At 35.7% G+C, this 27039-nt stretch overlaps 1 protein-coding gene across 1 annotated transcript; it reads right to left on the bottom strand.

The window, feature by feature from the left end:
- Positions 1-412: 412 nt before the first annotated feature.
- PTGER2 (prostaglandin E receptor 2) lies at positions 413-26387 on the bottom strand. The gene is made up of 2 exons (XM_020974902.2): positions 25259-26387; positions 413-1501 (listed from the first exon to the last, which is right to left on the bottom strand). Exons 1-2 carry the CDS (start codon positions 26105-26107, stop codon positions 1310-1312), a joined length of 1041 nt encoding a protein of 346 aa, XP_020830561.1. The 5' UTR covers positions 26108-26387; the 3' UTR covers positions 413-1309.
- Between the last annotated feature and the right edge of the window lie 652 nt (positions 26388-27039).

Here is a 27039-nt window from a genome sequence, read left to right as displayed (position 1 = left end):
CCATTTGTAGATGAAAATGAGGTCAAGGAAGGAAAAATAACTTGTCCAAGATCACACAAGTAGTAAGCCTCAGAAACAACTTTGAACATAGGGTCTCTGATTCTTGAATCAATACTCTTTCCATTTTATTACAATGTCAAGAATATAGATTGATTCTTAGAGCTATTAGAGACCTTACATACTTCTAATATAACTCTCTTTTTATGCTAGAAAATTGAGGGATAGATGACCCAAATAAATGCTCAGGGTCACACAGGTAGTCAACATCAGAACAAAGGCTCAAACCCAAATCTACTGACTTACTTAGTGCTCTTTCTGCTGCAATGAACAAATGTGTAATTAATCAATTAAAAATATTTATTGAAGAATATTAAAAGTATTTATTATACGGATTCAAAGTTTAAGACATAGCTTTTTCATTCGTTGAGTTTATTTGTAATCAATTTTAGAGCAACTCAAAAGGCAAAGAAAATACACACCAGTGACTGGGAAAAAGAAATATTGATAAGTAAAAAATTCAGCACTTTGGGGTATATTTGAAAAGGGATTTATGCATGTAAGCTGGAGATGAAAGCAAAATTCAGGGAGCAAAGCTGTGGAAATTCTAGCATCTTTGTAGGGAGCAGAAGGGGAAGGAGTCTTGTGATTTGGGGGCTTGAGAAAGAAAAGGCTGAGATATGTGTCTGACTGAAAAACTGTAAGATTGAGGACTTGATGGTTAAACAACTAGCAATTTCCATATAGTCATCTATTCATGGTGAGAAGGGCAATAAAATGCTCTATTTGACTTTATGTTATTTTATCACTATAACCACAAAGTAGTCAATTAACATTGAATGACCAAAGCAATTTAGAAGTTTAAACAATTTATAAGACAGCATGTATTCTTAGTTCAAAGGAAAAGAAATATTAAGGTAATTGAATATAGTTACCAAGAATGCATCAAGATTCTCAAATGTTGCTGCTTATTTTTTCCCTAAAGTCCACACAGTTTACTCACTCTAGAAAGCTTTTCTGAATCTTTTTAGACAAATTTCATGCATCCTCTAATTTAGTGTATTTGTAGTCTAGTCCATTGTTCAAAATTATTTTTGTTTATTAAAGTAGCATCCATTTCTTTTCCTTTCCTTTCTTCTCTTTTTTCTCCTTTCCTTAAAATTTTCTTTCTCTTTCTTTCCTCTCCTTCCTTTCTTCTTTCTTTTTCCTTCCCCTTTTCTTTTCTCCCCACTCTCTCATTTCGCCAAGGAACCATTTCAAAGTTGATTTCCAGGTGATGTGTGGTATTTATAGACATTATGCACAAAGGTTATTATGTTGGTGGAGCATCATGTGCTTTCAATGAAATCTGACAGTATAGTACTGAACGCATCAGTCTCAGAACAGGAGGCCTAAGAATAACAAAGATCCAAGGATCAATTATTGAGTTAATTGATAAAAATCTAAGTACTTGTAGTTCCCATTTTTTCTCCCTGGAGGAAGGTTCAGTCAAGTATGCATAAATCTGTAAGAAGTAAAGGGAAAACAAAAAGATGTTAATTTTTAACTAAAATTTGTTAATTCATTAATATTTTCAATGAAGTGCTTAGAACGTATTTTTTTATTCATTCAGAAATGCTGCCAAAAACAACCTAATACCTAGCTGCTAGAAGAGAGAAATAATGTCTCTTTTCTCCCTCCTGTCCCTAACTTATCGAACTGTATTATTATCATGAGTCTGCCCTTATGTGTTTGTGGAGAGATATCCATTCACATCATCAGTAGTGTTCTAGATAATATTATCAGAGAGGAACCAAATCCAGGTCTTTCTGCTATTCTATGTCCTGGAATGTGGAAATGGGAGCAAAAATAAGTCTTGGCCAATCTAGGTGCCTTTATTTCACCAGACAATTGAGGAATAATAAAATAGGAATGCAAATAAATCTTCCCTATTCTTTTTGCTTTTCTTCCCATTTTCTGACTTTCTCACCTTTGTTTTTTCTCCCCCCAAAAAGGCATTCACAACTAATGGCAATAAAACAAAAGATCAAACCTTTAAAATAATATAATGAAAAAAATTTATTTCAGGTTTTTCTCAATTCATGGATTCATAGAATTTAGAACTGATAGGGAATTTAGAGATCCTCTCATCCAATCCCCCTTTTACAAATGAGAAAATTGAAGTCCAGAGAGGTGAGGTGACTTTTTCTTGAGTTCACTCACAAGAAACAAGATCTTGACTCAAACCCAGGAACAAATGCAAGTGCTTTTGGAATCAGCACATTATGGTGGTCATATTTTACTCAAAAACAGTGGAATGGCATGTACACGAGTAATCTGCATTGTAAGTAGTGTTTTTCATGCTTGTCTAATTTTTTATTAGACTCTTTGAAAATACGATAGTGTTGTTACATGTTTTTAAAATTGACTATGTATATTATATATATACATATGTATATATGTATATATATACATATATATATATACACATATATATGTATATATATATACATATATATGTATATATATGTATATATATGTATATATATATATACATATGTATATGTATATATATATGTATATATACATATGTATATATATATATATATATTATATATATATAGAGAGAGAGAGAGAGAGAGAGAGAGAGAGAGAGAGAGAGAGAGAGAGAGAGAGAGAGAGAGAGAGAGTTCACTTTTTTCATTATGGTTTCATCTTGCCAAAGAGAAGAGAAGAGGTTTTCATTTTGTTGGGGTTTTTTTCATGGAATGAAATGAGTAAACTAATCCTGATCCCAATAAAAGTTATCATTTATTATGCAATTCACCAATTATAGCATTTTAGGAGTCTGCAAGTTTACACACCTCCAAAAACACAGCAATTTGTTTTGGACTAATATACAGATCTGATCTGATTTCTGTGATGTTTTTAGATTGGCACTGTTTTCAGTCCATGAAATACCAAACAATAAAACAGTATACATTTTTTTTATGTAAAGCATTGCCACGTGACCTATAGATGTGAGAAAATGAATATAAATAACACTTATTTTTATTTGAGAACAAAGTCAGGAAGAAACATGCACTTTTCCTTTTGGCTAAATTACCTTGAATGGTGAGTATTTAAAGTGTTTATTCAAAATGCTTAGTCAAAGTATTGACAGAGTCAATTGTCTTCTGATATTACAATGTGGTATAATAAATAGATTTACACTTGAAATCAGGAGGATGGGTTTGAATCCCATCTCTGACATATTTCCTGTGTGACTTCTAGCAAGTCACCTGACCATTCTGGACCTCAGTTTCTTCATCTGTAAAATAAGAATGTTGGAGTTGATGCCCTCTAAGTTCCCTTCCAGGTCTATAATCTATGATCTCTGAATATTTACCAAGCAGGAATAAATATGCAAGTACTATATTAAAAAAATGTTCTTTGACTGGATTTCCACCTCAGTGTAATCAAACAAATAGCCTTTCTTCTTCTTCTTCTTCTTCTTCTTCTTCTTCTTCTTCTTCTTCTTCTTCTTCTTCTTCTTCTTCTTCATCAATATCATCATTAAAGCTAACATTTACATAGTACTTACTGTATACCAGGCACCGTGCTAAGCATTTTACAATTACGCACAGTTCTCGATTTATGTAAGTGGAACGTTAGGCAGACCCCTAAGTAAAGCCCTAATGCGAATTTGCCCCCATATGTGGGGAAAGGAGGGAAGGAAGGAAACAGGAAGGGGAACATGCCTGTGGAGGGAAGGGGCTAGCACACAGTTCAAGGAGACACCGAGGCAGGAGACAGAGAAGTGAGAACAGGAAAAGGAACACACCATTCTTGGACCACCCACATTGGGATCTAGTCAGAACTGAGAAGTGGAGGAGAGGTGGCAGACATGTGGGGACCAGACAAGAATACAGACAGGAGGTACCCCAGTGGGGCAGACAGGAGACAAATGCAGTCTTGACATGTGGGGGGAGTGATCAGAGTGGGTGCAAAGGTCCCCTCTCTCAGCTGGAGGGTTCAAGACAAGCCCCTGATCAGGTAGCAGAGGTGGCAGTCTCTTGCCCCTCCCTTCTGCCTTCACTTGGAGGGTTGTTTTGTTTTTTAGAGGTTTTGTTTTTGGTAAGGGAAATTGGAGGCAAAGTATGGAGCTGAGGGGTAGGAATGAAGAGAGACAGAGCACAGTAACATACAGTAAACTTAACATAGATTTTTTTTTTGAAATGTGGATTTCTTTCAGAATTCTTTAGGTAAAGTCAAATTGATATAATGCAAATTTATGTAAAGCAAGAATTGTCTGTATTAACTCATTTGATCCTCACAACAACCCTGGGAGGTAGGTGCTATTATTATCCTCATTTTACAGATAAGGTAACTAGGGCAAACAGGGTTAAGTGATTTACCCCAAGTCACACAGCTAATAACTGAGATCAGATTTGAACTCAAGTCTTCCTGACTTTCTACTCAATGCTCTAACCACTGTGTCACCTAACTTCCCCCATTCAACAATAAAATCAGGGAAACTATCTAGCTTGACCTAATTGAGTAGTCAAAATGATTAATCTCTAAATTTTATATAGATGAAACCCAAGATTCAGTAGTCTAAATTAAAGAATCATGGAGTCATGGCTAGGTAAAGCTAACTAGGGTAAATAAGTCACACTTCATAGTTCCTATTCTCTACAAACCATAGCAGAATAATGGGAAGTGAAATAATCTTGTAACTAATTAATCAACGTTGTACTATTTTGTTTCTTTAGCATACTATTTTTTAAAATACAGATCTCTGATTTCACTCGTATAGGGAATTTCCTAAAAGGAAAGTTTCTCCACTAATGCAGATTAGCAGCTATTCCGAAGTTTTTAGTCTTAGAAAGGTGACCAGAACACTGAGAGCTTAAATGGCAGAATCAGTAGATATCAGAAGCAAAACCTGAACACAAATCTTCCTGATTTTAAGGCTGTAGGGTCCTGATTGGGAAAAAAACCATAATACACAATAAGAAGTGAAAAGCCATTATCTTGAACTCTGTGAAAGGTGGAAGGTGATGACCTGTTAAAAAAATCATAACTTAGATACTGAATCATAACTAAGACACTGAGTTGTAACTTAGATACTGTGACCAACGAAAGTCATAACACAAATACCATGACCTGTATGTGACCAGGCAATAACAATAACATGTGCACATTGACCCATACATGATCAATACACAAATCTTTGTTTGGCCATTTTACTTAATAACATTGGCTTAATGCCCAAACTCAGAAATGAGCTCATTATTAAGCAGAAACCTAAAATATCCATCAGTCAGTAGCAAAGTACTCTATAGCTCCTCCTCCCTTTGTCTGATTTCTGTAGTTACCATGGGGATTTTGGGGGGTCTTTGTGGGTATCCATTGAATTGTCTGGCAGCTGTCCCAGATTGTCCCTGTTTATAAGTATTTATAATGGTTGATTAAAATCCCATAATCAATTTGGAGCCTCTTGGCCTCTTCCTTTTGTATCAAACTCATCCCACAGTTATGGGGGAGGTACAGGTTCCCCAACCAGGGGAATTACAATTGGCATAGTTTGCAGGATACTAAAGGAATGCCAAAGTAGTATGGGAAAGGCAGTGGGGGGGAATCCCTAGATGACCTCCATATGGGGGTGGGGTGGCCCTGCATATGTGGACCACCATGTGAGTATGGGGAAGCCCTAAAAATGCTGAAAAGACTGGAGTCCCTACTGGTGGGAATATGTTCCATCAGGTAGAGGAAAGGAGGGAGATAGTTAGTAGCAGATGTGAGACAGCCCACAGCGTGGAAAAAAAGCTATTACCAAGTTCCTAGACTTAGAGGCTGAGAATAGGAGCTTGCTGGAGGAATTCCAGTTAGATGGAAACAAGTGGAAAGCCACTGTTCTCATAACCAGAGAGTTAGCCAACAAGGTAAAGAAGAAGTAGAAACACAAAGAAATGTTGGCTTGCCAGTTATCCAGGTTGAAGGGAGTTAAGCATGTAGACAGGAAAACAATAAGTAACATAACTGTGAGAGTCTTTTTCTCTTTCTCTCCCTCCATCCCTGGCTGACTGCAGAAGAAAGAGAGAAAAATGGAAAATATATTCAGGGAATTGAAGTAGGATCAGAATTTGAAAGAAACAAGATATGTGCTGGCAAATTTTTCTGTGTCTTGTTAATTAAACCCCTAAAAGTTAAAAAAAAAAAAGTATTCTGTCTCTTCCTCTATATTCCTGAACTGTGGCCAGGTTCTGGGGTGTAAAAGGACAGACAAGAAAAAAAAAAGGGGGGGAAGCAGGGAATCTTTTCACATCAGCTCTATATAGACTTATTAAGAGAATGAGACATTTCACTGATTATAGACAGGTTTAGGGGCTGTGGTAGTGAAAGTTTCAAGGTGAAGAGAGGAAAGAAAAAGAATAAGGGATACACTTTGGAATAGAACTGGCACTTAATACTTTCCTGGCTCACAAAAAGAGAAAAGGTTTGTGCAAATCAGGAAATACACAAAAAGTAACTGGGTGTGATTGGAATGTCTAATTAGAATTTAAGGGTCCTTACAAACTACAGCTAAGTACTGGTCAATTTTAAAATAACTTTTAAATTGATATATGTGTTAAAATTGGAAACAATTATAAATTATATGAGACTTTTTCATTTTATGAAATAGAGAATTATGAGTAAATTGATAAGCTACGGGTTCCTTCTGAGATTGTAGAAACTAGATTTGAACTAAATCAAAACATGCTCTTGAGTATTAATTGGGGTACATTAAATCTTAATATCAGATTGCCACTTTTACAATCTTTGGTAGTGGATTGGCTGGAAATAGTGGACCCCATAATATGAAGTGTTTGGAATAAATAACACTTGTGTAAACTATAACAATAGATTATTAAAATCATAACCACAGATTCTACATAATACCATTTTGAACACAGACCCAAGTGTAATTGAATTCATTCTGGTCACATTTTAAGTGAAATGTGTCACTCATAATTTGATGCTGAAGATAAGATAGAATTTATCATATTATTAGTTATTAAGACAAACTGAGAAAATGCGTGGATCTGAAATTTGTTAGCTGAGTGACCTTAAAAAGTTGTTATTAGTTTTTTAATTAGATGTGATCAGTACACAATGCCAACGGTGATGAGATGCCTAATTTTTCTGTATAAGGTAATTTTTAAGTGCATTCAACAGGATTGAAGTCACCTGATTGGCAACGGGCTTGTTTCAAGTTTCAAATACACAATATTGCTTCAAATTGACAAACTTTTGTATCAGTTATGTCAAGCAGCTTCTCATAACTTGGATGTTATTAGACTATGAACTGAGAGAAACTAAAAGACAGTGGAAAAATTGTTTAAAACCAGTTATGTTATTTTTTTAGCCCTGCTAACCCTGTCTTATAATGTTTTGTAACTGCCATTTAGAAAACTTGTTATTTCCGCATTTGCCTGTAGTTAAGAAGAAGTAACAGCTAAAACAATTTAGCTATCACTTATGAAGATTGTAAGATCATTAACTAAGTTATTTGGGGTTATTGTCATAACGTTAAAACCTAAAATTAGGAATTGAAAAGCAGAGAATGAGGCAAAAGCCTTATCCAGATTGGTCCTGTCCATTCAATCTATTCCACCTTGGGGAGGGAAGTCACAGCAGCTCTAACGGTAAATGAGGTGGACACCCCCAACTCCTCTCTCTTAGGAAGACAGCCAAGGTTGCCTCTAATGTAGGGCTTCAGAGGGTAACAAGAGGCCTCATGTGCTAGTTACCATATACTGGGTTCCTGAAAAAATAAACCATATCTGCCCTGGCAGATACTGGTGCAGAATGCAGGATGTTTTATGGGAACCCAGAAAGACATTCTGGCAAGTGGGTAGCCAGGGTACAGGGGAAAATAGCCAGGGTACAGGGGAAAATCAGTTAGAGTACAGGGGAAAATTAGTCAGGGAAAAATAAACTAAGTTAAGACTGAAAATAGGAGACTTGCCATCCAGAGAATATGTGGTTTACATGAGTCCAGAGGAAGAATATGTCATGGGGGGTAGACAGGTAGGGGCATCAGGATCAACCCCTTCTCTGGAGTCCCTGTTGATTCCTTTTATTTTGTAAATTTGCCAGGTCCTTAGAAACCATCTGTGTGGGTAAAGTCATCAGCCCTGGGAAAAGAGCTTATTTGGGTTATGGAACTCCTAAATAATAAACTTGGCTTGCTGAATATTTGCAAGTTTATGTGTAATACAGAAATAATTTCTAATGATTGGTCTTTACACCTTTACACTAGGACAATTTTAAACTTGAGAAGAAAAGAAAAACAAGTGAAAGATGTTAAGTGAAATCTCTAATATGTATGAGTCCTGGTAAACTTTTATTGCTTATTGCAATTCTTAAGGTTAAAAAAAAAGTGATTGTATATGGCCCTAAACTGTGATTAGTGAAATTTGCCATTTTAAGTAAAAGCTCCTAGGACTGTAACTGATTTTGTTTTGAGTTTTGAATTCAGGTATAGTTGTTTGATGGATCATTAAGTCAGTAATCCACTATTCAAGAGAAATGCCACAAGCTACTCAGAGGGCATGTGATCCTCAACTGTCACAGGTGGTGGTTTGCATCTGGGAAAAAGCCAAGAGGATAACCTTGGCATTAGCCTAAGAGTCTACTGACTCAGTTTCCCCATTGTGTTCCTTTTGAACAGGAATGTTTCCCACCTGGCTATTCTTGAGGCAGAATTATTACTGCATGGTTGGTTGTTAAACTGTGACTCTTACCTGATATCAAACAGAGCTAAGGATGCTTTACCTTGTCATATATATGCTCTTAGGCTTAAGCCTGGAGGACCAGTTTGATGCTGTTACAATCATATTCCTACTTCTTCCTTTTGTAATAAATTTCTATAATCAGAGCAAGAGGTCAGCGAAGATATGAGCACAATGCAAGTGAGATCTGAAGGTGTGGTAATTCCATATCCCAAACAGCTAAGTAAATTAGTACTCTGGCTTATCATCAATTGCTAATGTTTACATATTCATGTGAAAGATTAAGGTCTGGAAATAGCTCATTCTTTCATAATACTATGGGAATAATTGAACAAAGGTAAAATGTGAAACAAAAATATGAATCTATTAATTTGTGGGGTGGAAATCAGAAATATCTTCGGTTTGGTTTGGGGAAGAGAATTTCAGTAAATCAGTTTTCTTAGAGGGATAGAATATTATGTGTCACATTAGTGGAAAAGTCAATTTCATTCAAGTTTATTACTAATGTGGAAATAACACCTTATTGTACTATGTGTCCTGTGGTACAAGCACGTTTTATTGTAAACAACTTACTGATGTGCACTGTTTTGGAATTAATTATTTAAGTATCCTCCCATGTTTTTTATTATAATTGGAGTAATGTCAGTAATTTCATTTGTATAACTATGGAATCCACAGGTGGAAAGCTTCTACTTGCAAGAATGTCATTACTTATGTTTGCATATGCAGGTTTGAATCCTCAATAGCATCTGATCCTCCTAAAGGAATTGGAATCAGAGTGGAAAATTGCAAGAAAGCAACAAGATCAGACAATCCTGTGTGTCAAATGTTGATTATCATAATGGAGCATATAAAACCTAGATTGTCTGAAGCTTCAAGCAAACTCTGGGTTCCTACTTTCATGTTCCCCTTTATAACTCTATTATTAAGATCAGAATTGTGAGGTATGAGCTGCTTTTCACAATATGAACTAGTTATTGGAGAAGGAAAATTTGAAAGACTGTGTGCTAACTTGTATTGAGGATCTGTTTTGCAAAAGATTTTAGGAGGACTCTACAAATAACCTGGAACCAGAAAAACAATTCTACTTAAGAGTTGCCCCTGAGGATAACATATTTTGGAGATTGGTCCAAGAAAAGTTGTTCCAGAGACCAGACAACTACATGGAATATCTGAATTCCAAGCAGAGGAGTCCCTGGGACTGTGCCTTCAGACAGAATTCAGAAAATAGCATTAAGGAGGACCTGACACCTAGACCAACATTACCCTCAACTCAGGATAAAAACTTAATGATAATAATAATAAGTTGCTAAAGTAAAATAAAACAAATTAAAAATAAAAATGATGAAGCAAAGGAAAAAGAACTCAACCATAGATAACTATGGAGATCTGGGCTCTTATTCAGAGGAAGATAGTGAAGTAAAAAAAGGCCACTCCTACCCCAGAGAGTAACATCAGATGGTCACAAATTTGAAAAGCACTTTTGGAAGAACTTTAAAAGAAATTTAAAAATCAAATAAGTACTCAAGGAAAAATTAGGGGAAAAAATTAAAACAATCCAAGAAACTTACTAAAAGAAATTAACCATTTGGAAAAAGAGATACAAAATCTTAATGAAGAGAATAACTCCTTGAAAACTAGAATTGGGCAAGAAAAATTGAATGATGTTATAAGACTCCAAAAAATAATAAAACTAGAAAAACTAGAAGAGAAGATGAAACATCTCATTAGAAAAACAAGTGTTCTGAAGAACAGATCAAATAGATACAACATAAGAATTATCAGACTACCTGAAAATTATGATTAAAAAAATCTGGATGCAATATTACAAGAAAGTATTAGGGAAAATTGCCTTGAAGTTCTAGAACAAGAAGGTAAAGTAGAAATAGAAATAGAAAGTCTACCATTCACCACCTGAAAGAGATATCAAGAAGAAAACTTACAGGAATGTCATAGCTAAGTTTTGAAATTCCCAGGTTAAGGAGAAAATAATCAAGCAAGAAGAAAAAAGTAAATACTGAAGAAGGAGTTAGGATTTCACAAGACCTACAGTTTCTACACTAAAAGGCCATAGGTTTTAGAATATTATATTTCAAAGAACAAAAGAACTGGGATTGCATCCAAGAGTAAATTACCCAGCAAAGTTGAGTGCAATCCTAAATGAAAAAAAAGGCGGGGGGGATATTTGATGAACTAAAAGACCTTCAGGTATTTATGACAAAAAGACTCAGTGGAAAATTCCATATGAAAGATCCAGAAAAAATATAAGGAAAACATTAAAGACTAATTATAAGGCACTGATTAAGGTGAAATTGTTTACTTATATATGAAAATGTTATCAGTGTTCCTAAAACTGTCATAGCTTGAAAGAAAGTTTGGGGCTGAGTTGTGTATGATGGGAGTAATTCTAAAAAAACAAAGTTGGGTAGGAAAAGGTAAAAAGGAGCAATTATCTCTTAACATGGGGTGTGAAAGGAAGAACAAAGGAAGCCAGTAGGGGTAGAGGGCTGGTAATGTTGAGATCTTACCCTCATCGGTTGAAGAGGAAAAACATCTGGAGAGTACATCTCGAGGGGTTGAGAATCCTTAACTTCTAGAGAGGTGAGAAAACCAAGGGTCAAGGAAAAGGAAGCCTTTAAGAAGGGTGTATAGATTAAGATTAGGAGGGTAGGGGAGAAGATAAAGGAGGGACTTTTAGAGGAATGGGTAAAATAAGGAATGAGAGGGTAAGAGGAAAAGATAAGATAACAGGGATAGGGTAAAAAGAGAGGTTAAGGAGGACAACAATGAGTAAAAATAAGATAGAGGAAATTCACAAATAGCAACTACAACTTTGAATATGAATGGGATGAACTCACCTATAAAATGGAAACAGAAGAATAGATTAAAAATCAGAATCCAACAAAATGCTGTTTACAAGAAACACATTTAAGAATGAGAGACACAGAGGGCAACTAGGTGGCTCAGTGGATAGAGCACCGGCCCTGAAGTCAGGAGTACCTGAGTTCAAATCCGGCCTCAGATCAAACACTTGACACTTACTAGTTCTGTGACCCTGGGCAAGTCACTTAACCCCAATTGCCTAAAAAAAAAAAAAAAAGAGGGACAGCTAGGTGGTGCAGTGGACAGAGGACTGGCCTTGGACTCAGGAGGACCTGAGTTCAAATCCGGCCTTACACACATAATACTTTCCAGCTGTGTGACCCAGGGCAACTCACTTAACCCCATTGCCTAGCCAAAAAAAAAAAAAAAGAATGAGAGACACAGAGAGAGTTATAATGGAAGGCTGGGATAGAATTTATTATGCTTCACCTGATGAAAAAAGGCAGGGGTAGCACTTAAGATCCCAGACAAAGTCATGGCTAAAAAAGACTTAATTAAAAGATAAACACAGTGACTACATTTTGATAAAAAGTACCGGGGACAATGAAGCAATATCAATACTGAACCTATATGCACCAAATACTATAACATCTAAATTTTAAAAATAAAAGTTAGATGAATTACAGGTGGAGATAGATAGTAGTACTATAATGGGACTTCACATTTCCCCTCCAAGAACTAGATAAATCTAACCAAAAAATAACTAAGAAAGAAGTTAAGGAAGTGAATAGAATTTTGGATAAACTTGATATGATAGATTTCTGGAGACAATTCAATGGAAATAGAAAGGAATACACCCTTTTCTCCATGGTTCACATACCTTTGCAAAGATTGACCAAATATTAGTGCATAAAAATTTTATAGTTAAAATCAGAAAAAAGAAACATTAAAAGTACCCTTTTCATATCATAATGCAATAAAAATATATTTAATAAGGGACCAAGAAAAAATAGATTAAGAATCAATTGGAGATTAAACAACCTAATCTTAAAGAAAGAGTGGTTTAAGGAAAAAACTATAGAACAATCTATGCTTTCATTAAAAAGAATGACAAAAGAGACAATACAGCAAAACCTATAGGTTATAGCAAAAGCAGTGATCAGAGGGAAATTTATATCTCTAACTGCTTACATCAATAAAATAGAGAAAGAACAGAACAATGAATTAGGTATGCAATTTTAAAAAAACTAGAAAAAATTAAAAATCCCTAATTAAACATTAAATGTACATCTTTTTGCAGATGACATGATGATATTCTTGGAAAATTCCAAAGACTCAATTCAAAAGTTAGTTGGAACAATAATTTTAGCAAAGTAGCAGGATGTAAAGTAAATCCACATAAATCATCAGCATTCCTATATATCACAAAGAAAACTCTGTAACAAGAGATACTAAAAGATACCACATTTAAAATAACTCTAGACAGTATTAAAAAACTGGGAGCATAACCACCAAAACAAACACAAATCATAAAAAAAACTATATACAAATAAAATCAGATCTAAATAATTGGAGATGTTAACTATTTGTGGGTAGGCAGGGTCAGTACAATAATTTTACTCAAACTAATTGACACATTCAATGCTATGCCAGTTAAGTTACCAAAAAGTTATTTTGCTGAATTAGAAAAAATAACAAAATGGAAGAAAATAATTTTTAAAATGTAAAGGAAGAAAATTAAGCAGCACTAGATCTTAAACTATATTATAAGGCAGGAATTATCAAAACTATCTGGTAATGGCTAAGAAATTAAAATATAGAGCAATAGAATAAAGTAGACATACAATTTACAGCAGCAAATAAACCTAATAACCTCATATTTGACAAGTGTAAAGATTTAAGATTTGGGGATAAGTATTCATTATTTGGTAAAAAATTGTTGGGAAAACTGGAAAGCAGTAAGGCAGAAAGTAGGCATAGACCAATATCTTATACCATTTACCAAGGTAAAGTCAAAATAGATACATGACCTAAATATAAAGAGTTTTTACAAGAAAACTAGGAGAACATGGAGCATATTTCTTGCAGATAGGTAAACAATTTTTGAATAAACAAGAGGTCTCATATCTCAAATATATAAAGACTTTTGTCAAACCTTTAAGAATATTTGTCATTCCCCATTCATGAATGGGCAAAAGAAATGAACAGGCAGTTTTCCAATGAAGAAATCAAAACAATTTATAATTACATAAAACATGATGTAAGTTATTATTGATTAGAAAAATGCAAATTAAAACAACCTTAAGATATCATTTTACACCTAACAGATTGGCTAAAATGATTGAAGGGGAAAGTAAAAAATGTTGGAGGGGATGTGGAAAGATTGGGACACATTCATTGTTGGTGGAATTGTGAATTTATCTAAACATTTTGGAGAGCAATTTGGAATTATGCCCAAGGAGTTATTAAACTACTTATATTCAGCAATACTACTTTTAGGTCTATTTCCAGAGATGATTAAGGAAAACGGGAAAGAACGTATGTGTTCTAAAATGTTCATCACAGCTCTCTTTATGGTGGCAAAGAACTGGAAATTGCAGGGAATGACTGAACAGGTTGTGGTATATTATTGTGATATAATATTACTAATATAATAATAAAAAATGATGAGCTCAATGATTTTAGAAAAATATGAAAAAACTTGCATGAAATAATGAAGGACAAAATGATCAGAATCAAGAGAACATTGTATATGATAACAGCAATATTGTTTTAAGAACAACTTTGAATGAATAAGTTATTATGACTACTATAAATACCCAAATTAATTATTCAAGACATATATAGAATGACACTATCTGCATCCAGAGAAGGAATTGGTAAATAGAAGTATATATAGAATAATTTTGCATATACATACATACATACATACATACATATATTTACATACATATAGATATACACCTTTTTGTGTCAAATGGTCGTCATCTCTGGGGATGAGGGAAGAAAAAAAGAAATTTAAATCCTAACTTTGTTGTATGTTTAAAAGTGGTACATAGTAGATTTGCAGTTTCTTGTGCAATTATCTTTTTTAATGTACTATATTATGGAAATACTTGTTTTATTCCATAAATTAAAAATAATATATTTTTTTTAAAACACTGTTCTTTTTCACCAAGGTAGAGAATTAGTTTAGTCAAGTAGCCTTAAGAAGTTTTGGCTCAACACTAATACATTGTTGGTAGAGTTGTGAAATGATTGAACCATTTTGAAGAGCAATTTGGGGCTAGCCCAAAGGGTTATAAAATTGTGCATACCCTTTGACCCAGCAATATCACTTCTAGTTCTGTATCCCAAATAGATCATAAAAATGAGAAAAGGACCCACATGTACAAAAATGCTTATAGGAGCTCTTTTTATGTTGCCAAACAATTGGAAATTGAGAGGATGGCCATCAACTGCGGAATGGCTGAAAAGTTGTATTATGTGAATGTAATGGAAGACTATTGTGCTATAAGAAATGACGAGCAGGCAGAATTCAAAACAACTTGGAAAGACTTACATGAACTGATGCAGAGTGAAATGAGCAGAAGAAGGAGAACATTGTACACAGTAACAACTGTATTATGGGATGACTGATTTTGATAGACTTGGCTCTTCACAGCAATGCAAGGATCTAAGACAACTCCAAAAGATTCATGATGGAAATTGTTATTCATGCCAAGAGAAAGAAATGGAGAGTCTGAATGCAGATGGAAGCATACTATTCGCTCGCCTTCTCTTTTGCTGTTCTGTTTTATTGTTTTATTCTCATGGTTTTTCTCATTAGTTTTAATTTTTTTACATCATGACTAATTGGAAAATATGCTTAATGTGAATGTACATGTAGAGCCTATATCAGTTTGTATACTGTCTCTGGGTGATGGGAAAAAAATGGGAGGGGAAGAAAATTTAAAACTCAAAATCTTATGGAAGTCAATGTTGAAAACTAAAAATAAATAAATTTTTAAAAAAAGTTTTGGTTCAGTCGTTTTTCAGTCACATCTAACTTTTTGTGATCCCATTTGGGATTTTCTTGACAGATAACTGGAGTGGTTTTCCATGTCCTTCTCTAGCTTCTTTTACAGATTTTACAGTAAACTGAAGCAAGCAGGGTTAAGTGACTTGTCCAGGGTCATCTAGCTAGTAAGTGTCTGAGGCCAGATTTGAACTTAGGAAGATGAGTCTTCCTGAATTCAGTCCCAGCTCCAACCTAGCTGCCCTAAGAAGCTTTTAGTTCTTTACTAAGGTAGTGCAGTAATAATAATTGGTAGAATCTATCCCTCTAAAAGGAGAGTTCAGAGGGAAAGTATGGACCAAGCTGAGAGAGCACATATAACAAAGGGGTAAGTTCTAGCTCCAGATTATTGAAAGTCCTTTTCTCTCATTCATAGAATATCTGGTCACTTCTCTTAAAATGTAGTAGATCTACATTTATCTGCTCTTAGCTCCCTATTCAGATCTGGGAATATTGGTAAGACACCACTAGGAAGATGGGAAGTTTAAAAATCCTCTGGGCAAAGGAAGGAGGAGAACAATATCTGTTCAGGATTAAAGCTAAAACCTCTCCATCCTTTCTGCTTCAGGGATGTGTGTGAAAGCTACACTTTCTGAAAATCATTTCCTTCTCAATTAGCTTGATGATTTTTTCAAGATCCCTGGGGTTTGAACGAGTTTTTTCAGCTTATCCAAACACAATCCTTATACAATGTCATTTCTGTTCAAAGGCCTTTTAACAGTGTAATTTAGAAAGAAATAAAAGACTAAGAGGAAAGAAAGGGGAGAAGATAAGGGAGGGATTTTCAGAGAGGAAAGCAAGGGAATAGGTAAAGGGGAGGTATAGAAGGGTGTTTAGATTAACAGGAATGGGAGGATAAGTAAGGGATCCTTGGAGGGGAAGTAGGTTAAGTAATAGGAGGGCAAGGTAGCTGGTAGAAGTACTGTAGAAGAGTTAGGAGGAATAGGAAATAAGAGATACACACAAACATAAAATGAAGATCAGGAATAGAATTAATTAGGGGAAAAAAGCAGGGGTAGTAATCATGATTTCAGACAAAGTTGAAGCTAAAATAGATTAAATCAAAAGAGAAAAATAGGGAAACTACACTCTATGTCAAACATATTAATTAATATCATTTTAGACCATTTAAAATAACTAGACAGTATAAGATTAGAATATTGCTGTGGTGTAGGAAGTGATGAGTTGGTGGACTTAAGAAAATATGGAAAGACTCAAACTTATGTAGGAACAGGTTATCCATCCTCAGAGAAACAGAGAACAAGTAAGTATAGTACAGTCTTATGTAGATGCATATGAATGTATGTGTCTATATATGAGTATGATTATAGATACCTAAATATATATGCATATATGTGTATATGTATTTATATCCTTGTGTTTATATTTGTATGTTTGTAGATGTTTGTATACATATACATATACATATACATACATATATGTGTGTGCATATCCATGTTTCACTTAATTGTAGCCTTCTTGGTGGGGGGGGAGATATGGGGGAAAAAGAACAAAGTAAAAAGTGCACAATAGAGAACAAAAGAAAATTTACAAGGAAGCAAAGAAAAGATGGACAGCTATGAACACAATGCATAGCATTTATCATACAGGCTTTCTTGAAATGGAAATTTGTTGCTATATATTTTGAATCCTCTCACATTCTTGCACACAAAGCAATGTTTTTTTTCTTTCCTCATTTTTATTTCAGTTTTAATATTTCAGTTTACAATGCTTCTCTTTGTTTTCTTACTGTGTGTTTAAGTTTTAATATTTAAGTTTAAAATAAACTAAATTTTAAAAATCAGGGTAAGGCCTATGAATGACTGATTTTTTTAGGCTTGTTCTCAATTAATTAAGATATCACAGTTAAAATGAGATTGTGGAACAAGGATACAAATAAAGCTAAAAGGTAGAAAAAGACACCAATAAAAATTTTTACTCTGATTAATTAGGTCTAAATTCCAAACCTCAAAAAAAAAGGACATGCTTATAAGACATCTTTAAAAAAACAAAAACAAACAAACAAAAAAACACTGTCACTCTGGTTTTGCTTAACTGCCTTTATTTTTACTGTTGTTAAGAGGGACTATGAATGTGGAGGAATGGATATTCTGAAGTATTATTACTGTGAAAATGTATTAATAAAATAAATAAAATAGAACATTGCCACTCTAGAGCAAGGTTTCATAACACCTATTATGCCAAGGACCACTGTAACAATCTGGGTAAGCCTAGAGTTCTAATGAACCCTTCTTGGGACAATCTTTTTAAATGTATAAAATGAAATACATAAGATTAAAAAGGAAAGCAATAATTTTGAAAAACCAATAATTTTAAAGATCGTGGATACCATACTAAGAACCCTATTCTAGAGTATAATCTTTTTTAAAAAAAATAATAATAATTTATTTTTAATTTTCAACATTCACTTCCACAAGATTTTGAGTTCCAAATTTTCTCTTTATCTCTCCTCTCCCCCCACCCCCAAGATGGTATCCATTCTGAATACCTCTTCTACCAATCTGCCCTCCCTTCTATCAACCTCCCCTCCTTCTCTTCTATTTTCCTGTAGGGCAGGATAGATTTCTATACCCCTTTGCCTTCATATCTTGTTTCCCAGTTGCATGTAAAAACAATTTTTAACATTTGTTTTTAAAACTTCGAGTTCCAAATTCTCTCCCTTCCTCTCTCCCCACCCACCATCACTGAGAAGGCAAGTGTGTAGTCATGCAAAATACTTCCATAATAATCATGTTGTGAATGACTAACTATATTTCCCTCCATCCTATCCCACCCCCTTTTTTCTATTCTCTCCTTTGACCCTGTCCTCCCTCAAAAGTGCTTGCTTCTGATTACCCCCTCCCCCAATCTGCCCTCCTTTCTATCATCCCTCCTCTCTTACCCCCTTTCCCCCATTTACCTGTAGGGTAAGATAGATTTTCAAACCCAATTGAGTATGTATGTTATTATCTCCTTAAGCCAAATCCAATGAGAGTAAGATTCACTCATTCCCTCTCACCTCCCTCCGCCTTCCTCTCCACTGAAAAAGATTTTTCTTGCCTCTTTTATGTGAGATAATTTACCCCAACTACTCCCTTTCTCCTTCTCCCAGTATAATCCTCTCTCACCCTTTAACTGTATTTTTTAGATGTCACCCCTTCATATTCAACTCACCTTGTGCCCTCTGTCCATATAGATATATATGTGTGTGTGTATATATATCTATATATACATATCTATATCTATATACATATAGTGTGTATATGTGTGTGTGTGTGTATATATATGCATATATATAGTGTGTATATGTATGTGTGTGTGTATATATATATATATATATATATATATATATATATATATATATATATATATATTCCCTCCAACTACCCTAATACTGAGAAAGGTCTCAGGAGTTACAAATATCATCTTTCCATGTAGGAATGTAAGCAGTTCAACTTTAATAAGTCCCTTATAATTTCTCTTTCCTGTTTACTTTTTGTATGTTTTGATCTTTTTTGTCACCAAAGAAAGATTGTACAGTCTGACTTCTTTTGTGAAGTTTGCTAGTGATCCCAGCCAATTACTTGACTTTTAAACTCTCTGTTAAGGTAGGGGTCTGCTTCCAGTGTGGAGAATGTTCTGTCCCAAGCTTTGGGGGTTTTGTGTAGCTGTTTTCAGAGATACTTCTAGGGACCTGTAAATTTTCTGTTCTTCCAAGGTGGTATGATCAAGCGTGAGGTGTTCACTCCTTTCCTGCCCTGTGCTCTGGTCATTATGAATGACCACAAGCACTCTTTTCTGCCTTGGAACTGTGAGGAGGATTCTCTCTGTATCACCACCATAAGTACCACCATGCCAGCACTCCTCCTTGCCCCAGGACCACCACCCAGGACGGTGACCCAGATCCAAGCACAGGCAAAACAAGAGAATCCTTCCTCAGCACCAGCAAAGAGACCCCTGCAATCCCTATCTAACCAGCCCTTCCAACCCCCACCACCCACCTGTGGGCCAGCAGCTCCAGAAGCAGCCACTGCCACTATGGCCACCACCCTGAGGCTATGCTAGGGCCAGGGCTGGACCATGCACCTCTCTCATCCAGGTCAGACAGACCTTTTCCACTGACTTTCTGAGTTGTCTTTGGCATTTGTTGATTGAGAAATCTGGAAACTGCCACAGCTTTCTGTGATTAAGTCCCCTGAGGCCTGTTCCAGGTTCGCTGGGAACCTGGTCTTTGACTGTGCTGCCCACACTGAATTGAGCTCCTCTACCAGCCTGGCACAACAGACCTTTCCTATCAACCATCCAGGTTGTTTTGGGCTACAAATTTGTTTTACTCTGTCTTTTTGTAGGTTCTGGTGCTCTAAAATTTGTTTAGAGTCATATTTTACAGGGATTTGGAAGAATTTGGGAGACAGCTCAAGTAAGTCACTGCTTTTACCCCACTATCTTGGCTCCACCCCCTATAATCACCAGTGTAATATTTTTTGATGTATCATTTGATTTGACTTGCTTGTGATAAATCAATGAAAAGTATAGCAAAAAATAACATTAACCAATGTAGTTTTATTTTAGCTGTGCAGGTCTTATTTGCCTTATTAATCATTTCATTCATTTATTCATTCATTAATTGATATTCAGTGTTTGTGATTGGGAGAATTTGGCAAGCAGTAGAAAGACATGGACTTTAACAAAAAGAAGTACTGTTTTTGTTTTTATGAGTGAGTACAATTAGATCTTAATATCCCACCACAAATTTATAAATGCATAAAGTTTATATAATACTAGAAGGAAAATATGGTAAAGTACCAGTTGAAATCACATAATCAATTAAATGCTTATGTAAAAGTCAGTGGATATAAAACGACACCTCAGTAAACCTTATATAACCAACCAATAATATAGAAATTTGAAAGGTTCCAAATTACAACTCTTACTGGTTGGGGGGAAAAAAAGGGAGATTTTACTACTAGATATTCCCTGAATGGGGCTTTTGTTGTGTGCTGGCATTCTTCTTTCCTACGTATATGTTGATATTTTTATTTGTAGGCAAATTCAAACCCCTCAAACATATTCATGCCTGAAAATGCTTTTGAGAGAAAAATAATTCAGCATTTCTGGAATTTTAGTAGATTTGCTTCAAGGATCTTTAGAGGAAACTTGAACAGCAGTTTCTGGTAAGAGTTTTTTGATATCTCTATCATACCCAGCCTCAGATTGACCACATGATCTATACTTTCTCTGAAGATAAATGTTAGAAATTGGATCATTTGCATATTATTTTCAGTTGATTTAAACTCATTTTTTTTGTCACCTCCAATCCATATGACATTATTGGGAAATTGAAAGCACTGTACAAAAAGAGAACCTCTGGTATCCTTTACATTGTTCTCACCACCAAACTCATTGGCATCATCAGAAACAGATAAAACAGGTTTTTACCAATGGAAATGACACTAAAGAAGTTGAATTACCATCCATTTTGTATTGTACCCTAAACACTGCTGAGCCTTTCCATCTAACTTGTAGTTGAAACCTCCTATAAATAGGTGTTCTCTCTCCTGTTCTAATGTGAACTCCTTGACAAAAAGGAACACTTTATCTTGCTTTTATCTTTGTATCTCCACTACTTAACATAATACTTTCTACATATTAAGTATTTAATGATTGCATTTTAGTTAAGTCACTTATTTATTTTACATTTGCCAGGATTATATTTCCATTTCACTGCCTAGAAAGTGTGGTTTTAAGGAATTTCTAAAGAGAGATTAATTATTTCAATCTTGAAATTTTCATACTGAATAAAATACATGAATGCTTTTACTTTATGAGCTGTGAACAAAATAATTGCATAGCTCAAGGATGCAGTGGAATCTCCAAATAGTAATATTTAAGAAAATGACTTAATAGGGAATTAAAATTTAGATGCAAATGAAAATTATTATTTCCAAGGAAAAACCCTCAAAGTTCTGCTGCAAACTCCAAGACAAAGTATTTAAATTTAACACATATTGAATAATAACAAATTCTGCAAATTACTAGGGAAAAGACCTTCAAATATAAAGAAAAGGAAATTTGAAGAACACAGGACTATTTTGCACTGACCAGAAACCACAGGAGGGAACAAAATGATGTGTTCTGAAGTGGAATGGCATTCAAGATGCAGCTGAAGATGACACTCTGTAAATCTATAGACTAACCATAAATGAAAAAAAAACCAACAAAAAACAAATACAGAACATAAAAGAGTTATTTGAAATATTCTTAGGGGGAAAAAACAGACCAGAAGATATTACTTACTTCTCAAAAATTCCAGACAACAAAAATATAAGAAGGGTAATCAAATACAGCAACCAAGAACAAAAACAACAAAATTACAATAGTGAGAGCATCAGGAGACTTTGAAGGGGGGAAAGGGTGAAAGCAGAAGTCAAAGAGAGATGTAGTGAAGAACTAGTCCTGAAATACCGTGGACTAAACCTCATCATGGACTAAACCTGCCTACAAGTGAATCAATGTTTCTCTGGGACTAAATTATAAAATGTGATTTATCTTAATCAAGTCAAAGGATAACAAATGAGGAGAAAATAATTCAAGAAGGCACTCCAAAAAAAGAAATCCTAAAGCACAATGAGAAAGGAGGTAAAGGGGAGCACTGAAAAAAGTGGAAAACTTTGTTTCAGTGGTGGAATGGGATACTACAGATAAATGCTCCTATGCATCAGCTGAAGCATAATAAATTCTACTGCAACCCTCCATTATAACTATGCTTATCTCTCATTCTTAAATGTCTTTCTTGTAAACAACGTGGTTGGATTCTGATTTTTAATCATTTCTATTTCCATTTTATAGGTGATTTCTTGCCATTCATATTCAAAGTTGCTATTTGTGAATTTCCCTCCATCTTATTTTTACTCACTATTGTCCTTTTCAGCCTCTCTTTTTCTTTTATCCCTGTTACCTTATCTTCACCTTTTACCTTCTTTTTTGTGTGTTTTGTTTTGTTTTGTTTTTTAGGCAATTGGGGTTAAGTGACTTGCCCAGGGTCACACAGCTAGGAAGTGTCAAGTGTTTGGTCTGAGGCCAGATTTGAACTCAGGTACTCCTGACTTCAGGGCCGGTGCTCTATCCTCTGCGCCACCTAACTGCTCCCACCTTTTACCTTCTTATTCCTTATTCTACCTACCGCCTAAGAGTCCTTCCCTTATCCTCTCCCTCTTCCTCCTAAGTTTTAATCTACACACCCTTCTAAAAGTCCTGTTCCCAGTTCTCTCATCTCTCTACAAGTCCAGAAGACTTCTACACCCCTCCAGATATACATGTTGTTTCCTCTTCAATCCAGATCCAGTGAGAGTAAGGTTCCAACATTACCAGCCCTCCACTCCACCTGCTTCCTCTGTATCAATTCTTCCTTTCACACCCCATTTGGATAAGTGCTCCTTTTTACCTTTTGCTACACAATTTTGTTTTTTAGAATCACCCCAGCATACACAACTCAGCCACAATTATTGAACAGTGGTTTTGTTACTACCCTTTCAAACTACCGTAGTAATAATGACAGTCTCATGTTCATATATAAGTAAATAGTTTGACCTTAATAATTGCCTTATAATTAGTCTTTAATGTTTTTCTTATATTTCTTCTGGATTTTTATGTCAAATTTTCCATTGAGTTCTGGTATTTTTGGCACAAATACTTGGAAGTCTTTCAGTTCATCAAATGTCTTTTTTTTTTTCATTCAGGATTATACTCAACTTTGCTGGATAAATTATTCTAATCCCAGTTCCTTTATTCTTTGAAATATAGTATTCCAAGAACTATTATCTTTTAGTGTAGAAGCTGCTAGGTCTTGTGAAATCCTGACTCTCTTTCTGCAATATTTAAATTGTTTTTTTTCTTATTGATGGCAATATTTTCTCCTTAACTTGGGAATTTTGAAACTTAGCTGTGAAATTCCTGTAAGTTTTCTTCCTAAGACCTCTTTCACATGATGAATGGTAGATTTTTTTCTATTTCTACTTGACCCTCTTGTTCTAAAATTTCAGAGCAATTTTCCTTAATAATTCCTTGTAATGTTATATCCAGATTATTTTTTTTTGTTAGCTTTCAGGTCATCCAATAATTTTTATATTCTCTTTCCTTGATCTGTTTTCCCGTTCAGTTATTTTTCTAATGAGATGCTTCAGATTTGCTTCTAGTTTTTCTAGTTTTGTTTCATAATGAAAAAAATTGGGACAGTAGCTTATTGTTGGTGGAATTGTAAAATGCTCTTTTTTGGAGAGCAATTTGGAATGATGTCCAAGGAATTATTAAACAACCTTTGACCCAGCAATACCACTACTAGATCTATTTCCAAAGATGATTAGGGGAAAAGGAAAAAAAAAACCTGTATGGTCTAAAATTATCATAGCAGCTCTCTTTGTGGTGGCAAAGAACTAGAAATTGCAAGGATGCCTATTATTTGGAGAATGGCTAAACAAGTTGTGGTATATGATTGGATGGAATTAGTATGTGCTGTAAGTATATGCATATATATATATACATATACATATACATATGCATATGTATATGTATATATGTATATGTAATGTGCTATAAGAAATGATGAGCTCAATGAGTTTAGAAAAACATGGAAGACTTGCATGAAATAATGAAGAGCAAAATAAGGAGAACCAAGAGAACATTGTATACAATAATAACAATATTGTTTTAAGAACAACTTTGAGCAAATAAGTTAATTTGTCTATTATAAATACTTAAATTAATGATGGAGAAAGATGCTATCTGCATCCAGAGAAAGAACTGATAAATAGAAATATGTATGGAATAATTTTACACACACATACATGTATAGATATACATATATATATCTATATGTATATGCACCTATTTGTTTTTAATGGCAGCCATCTCTAGGGCAGGGGGGAAGAGGGAAGAAAAAAATGTACATGAAAATTTTGTTGTATATTTAAAAAGAATAGCAAGTTGTGCATAGCAGATTAGCAGTTTATTGTACAATCATCTTTCTTATTGTATTATGTCATGGAAATGCTTATTTTATTCCATAACTTACAAAGAAAATTTAAAAAAGAAAAAATAACAGCATGAATCAGTCACCTGCAAAACTTGGATCTTTCAAATATGGAAAGGAAGAAAATAATTTATTTGAGTAAATGTGTACTTTCTCATTTGAGTAATTAAGTTGGTTGATAGATTGTTAACTCTAAAAGGATTTGTCACTGAAAGGGACCTTAGGAGTTATATAGATAAACTAATGGCAAAACTTACCCGGCTCACCTGATGATCCAAAATCATTCAGCTAGTTGATATCAGAGCTAAGATCTGAGACTATAATGAATCTGTAGACAAATTATTCTCAACTTCACCAAACCCCTAGAGAATCTACACTATTACCTCCTTTCTCACTGAACACAGCTAAAGCCTTACTGTCTTGAAGTGGCTAGAGGAAGAGGGTCAGAAAGGGAGTACTGTGAAAGTGAGAGGTAAGAGAGAGAAATAGGATACAGGAGTTACAGCAAAATTAGGAAATCTTTTTTGCAAGCTTAAAAAAAAAACTTTAGGTGCATGGGGAAAGTAGTATAAGGTTACAGAAAAGCGGAGAGCAGTATATAAGTGGGTGACATACCGTAAAGGGTAATGAGCAGATCACAAACGTGATGGTCGTAACAGCCAAAAGGATGAGGTGGTCTATCTCCTCCGACATGGACATTCTCTCCCTTTTTTTGAGGCTCGCTGGATTACTCTTGCCTCTGTCCGGGAAGGGCACCCTACCGCTGCTCTTTCTTCGGTGGTGCATGCGGACTAGGTTAAGGATGACACTTAAGTTACAGAGTAACACTGCAACAATGAGAAGCAGTAATAGTGTGGCGTATATCTGCAAATAAGAGGACTTCTCCTGCTGGATGAAACACCAAGTTCCAGGGCAGTACTGCACATACTGCCCGTTGTTCAGCAGTGGGAAGGAGCAAAAGAGAAGAGAAAAGACATAGATCCCAGGCAGGACCACCAGCCCAAGACGCCAGGTGATGCAGCGCTCGTAGAAGTAGGGGTGGCCGATGGAGAGGCAGCGCTCTAGAGCCATAGCAAAGAGCATCAGCATAGTGGCCAGGCTGAAGAAGGTCATGGCGAAAGCAAAGTAGGTGCACATTCGGCCACCGGACGCCAGTGCTACCAGAGTCTGATTCCTTGAGTATGATGCCAGCACAACTGGACTGATGAGGCAGGTCCCGAGGAGATCTGTGAACACCAACTCAGTCACTAGCAAGTGGAACAGGGAAGTGGGGGTCCTACAGAAGCAGCTAAGGGAGCCCTGGTCACTCCGAGAGCCACTCCACCAGCGGTGTAACAGCAGTGCCAGTGCTAGGAGGTTGCCCAACACTCCCGCAGAGAACATTACAGCGCTTATGGCTGGACTTTCACCAGGCGGCAGCCACGGTCGCATGTTGCAGTCCCAGGAGTTAGAGATATTGTTCATGATTGGAAACTCTCAGTTTCACTTCGGAGGGGAAAGGGATGGGAGGAATAGGAAGAGAAAGAGGAAGAGGAGGATGAGAAGGAAAGAGTCAAAGGGGGCAGGGGGAGGAGAAGTAAGGAAAGCAGAGACCATAGCAGGAACTAGGACAAGGGACATCTTCGTGTCCTCCAGGCCCCTGGGGAGCTCAGTTTCCTGGTTTAGAAAATAAGTTGTTTGCACTCCCCAGACTCCCCGGAACTGCAAAGTCACTCATCAACTACTCAAGAGTCTATTGCAGCATTGCAGCCTCAACATCCGGAGGAAGGTCTTAAGTACTCTCCTTCCTTGAGCTAAGAGGGCAGCGACCGCCAGCAGAAGTGGGCAGGTCAGAAGGGGGAAATACTGGGAGCCAAGCTGAAGTGAGTAGGAGAGTATAGTTTTGGCCTGAGGATTGGTGGAAGTCACACTGCTTTCCCGGGGAGTAGCTCCAAGCCTCTTCTGGGCTCTCTTAATGAAGTGTGTACTCTGAGAGAGAGAGAGAGAGAGAGAGAGAGAGAGAGAGAGAGAGAGAGAGAGAGACAGAGACAGAGAGACAGAGACAGAGACAGAGACAGAGAGACAGAGAGAGACAGAGAGAGAGGAAGGAAGGAAGGAAGGAAGGAAGGAAAAGAAAGAAAGAAAAGAAAGAAAGGAGAGTGGGAGGGAGGGAGAGAAAAAATTTGGCATCACTGCTCTAGGGAAAGGCTTGTCTCAAGCCACTTACTTCCTAGCCTGCTAGAAGCTACATGTCTCCTAAGACTGAAGAACAGGAGGAGAGCTCCCTGGGGGATTATAAGCTACATTGGAGTCTGCTTGAAAAGCTTCATAGCCACCCCGCACCCGATATGTCCACATACAGGCTTTGACAAAGAAGAGATAAAAGATGACCAGATAGGACAAGGGCAAGAAGTTTA

Source organism: Phascolarctos cinereus, unplaced genomic scaffold (genome assembly GCF_003287225.1).
Source record: "Phascolarctos cinereus isolate Bilbo 61053 unplaced genomic scaffold, phaCin_HiC Scaffold_3;HRSCAF=262, whole genome shotgun sequence".
Classification (NCBI taxonomy): Eukaryota; Metazoa; Chordata; class Mammalia; order Diprotodontia; family Phascolarctidae; genus Phascolarctos; species Phascolarctos cinereus.
Note: the sequence above shows the minus strand (reverse complement) of the source record. Positions and strands in the feature narration are given on the sequence as shown.

Bases quoted from the DNA above. Each gene is read 5' to 3' on its own strand.
- PTGER2 (XM_020974902.2), bottom strand. From the start codon at position 26,107: ATGAACAATATCTCTAACTCCTGGGACTGCAACATGCGACCGTGGCTG. The intron at 1,502-25,258 runs GTATGTCACCCA...TACTTCTTACAG, and splicing joins TCTGCTCATTACCCTTTACG to ATTTATGCATACTTGACTGA.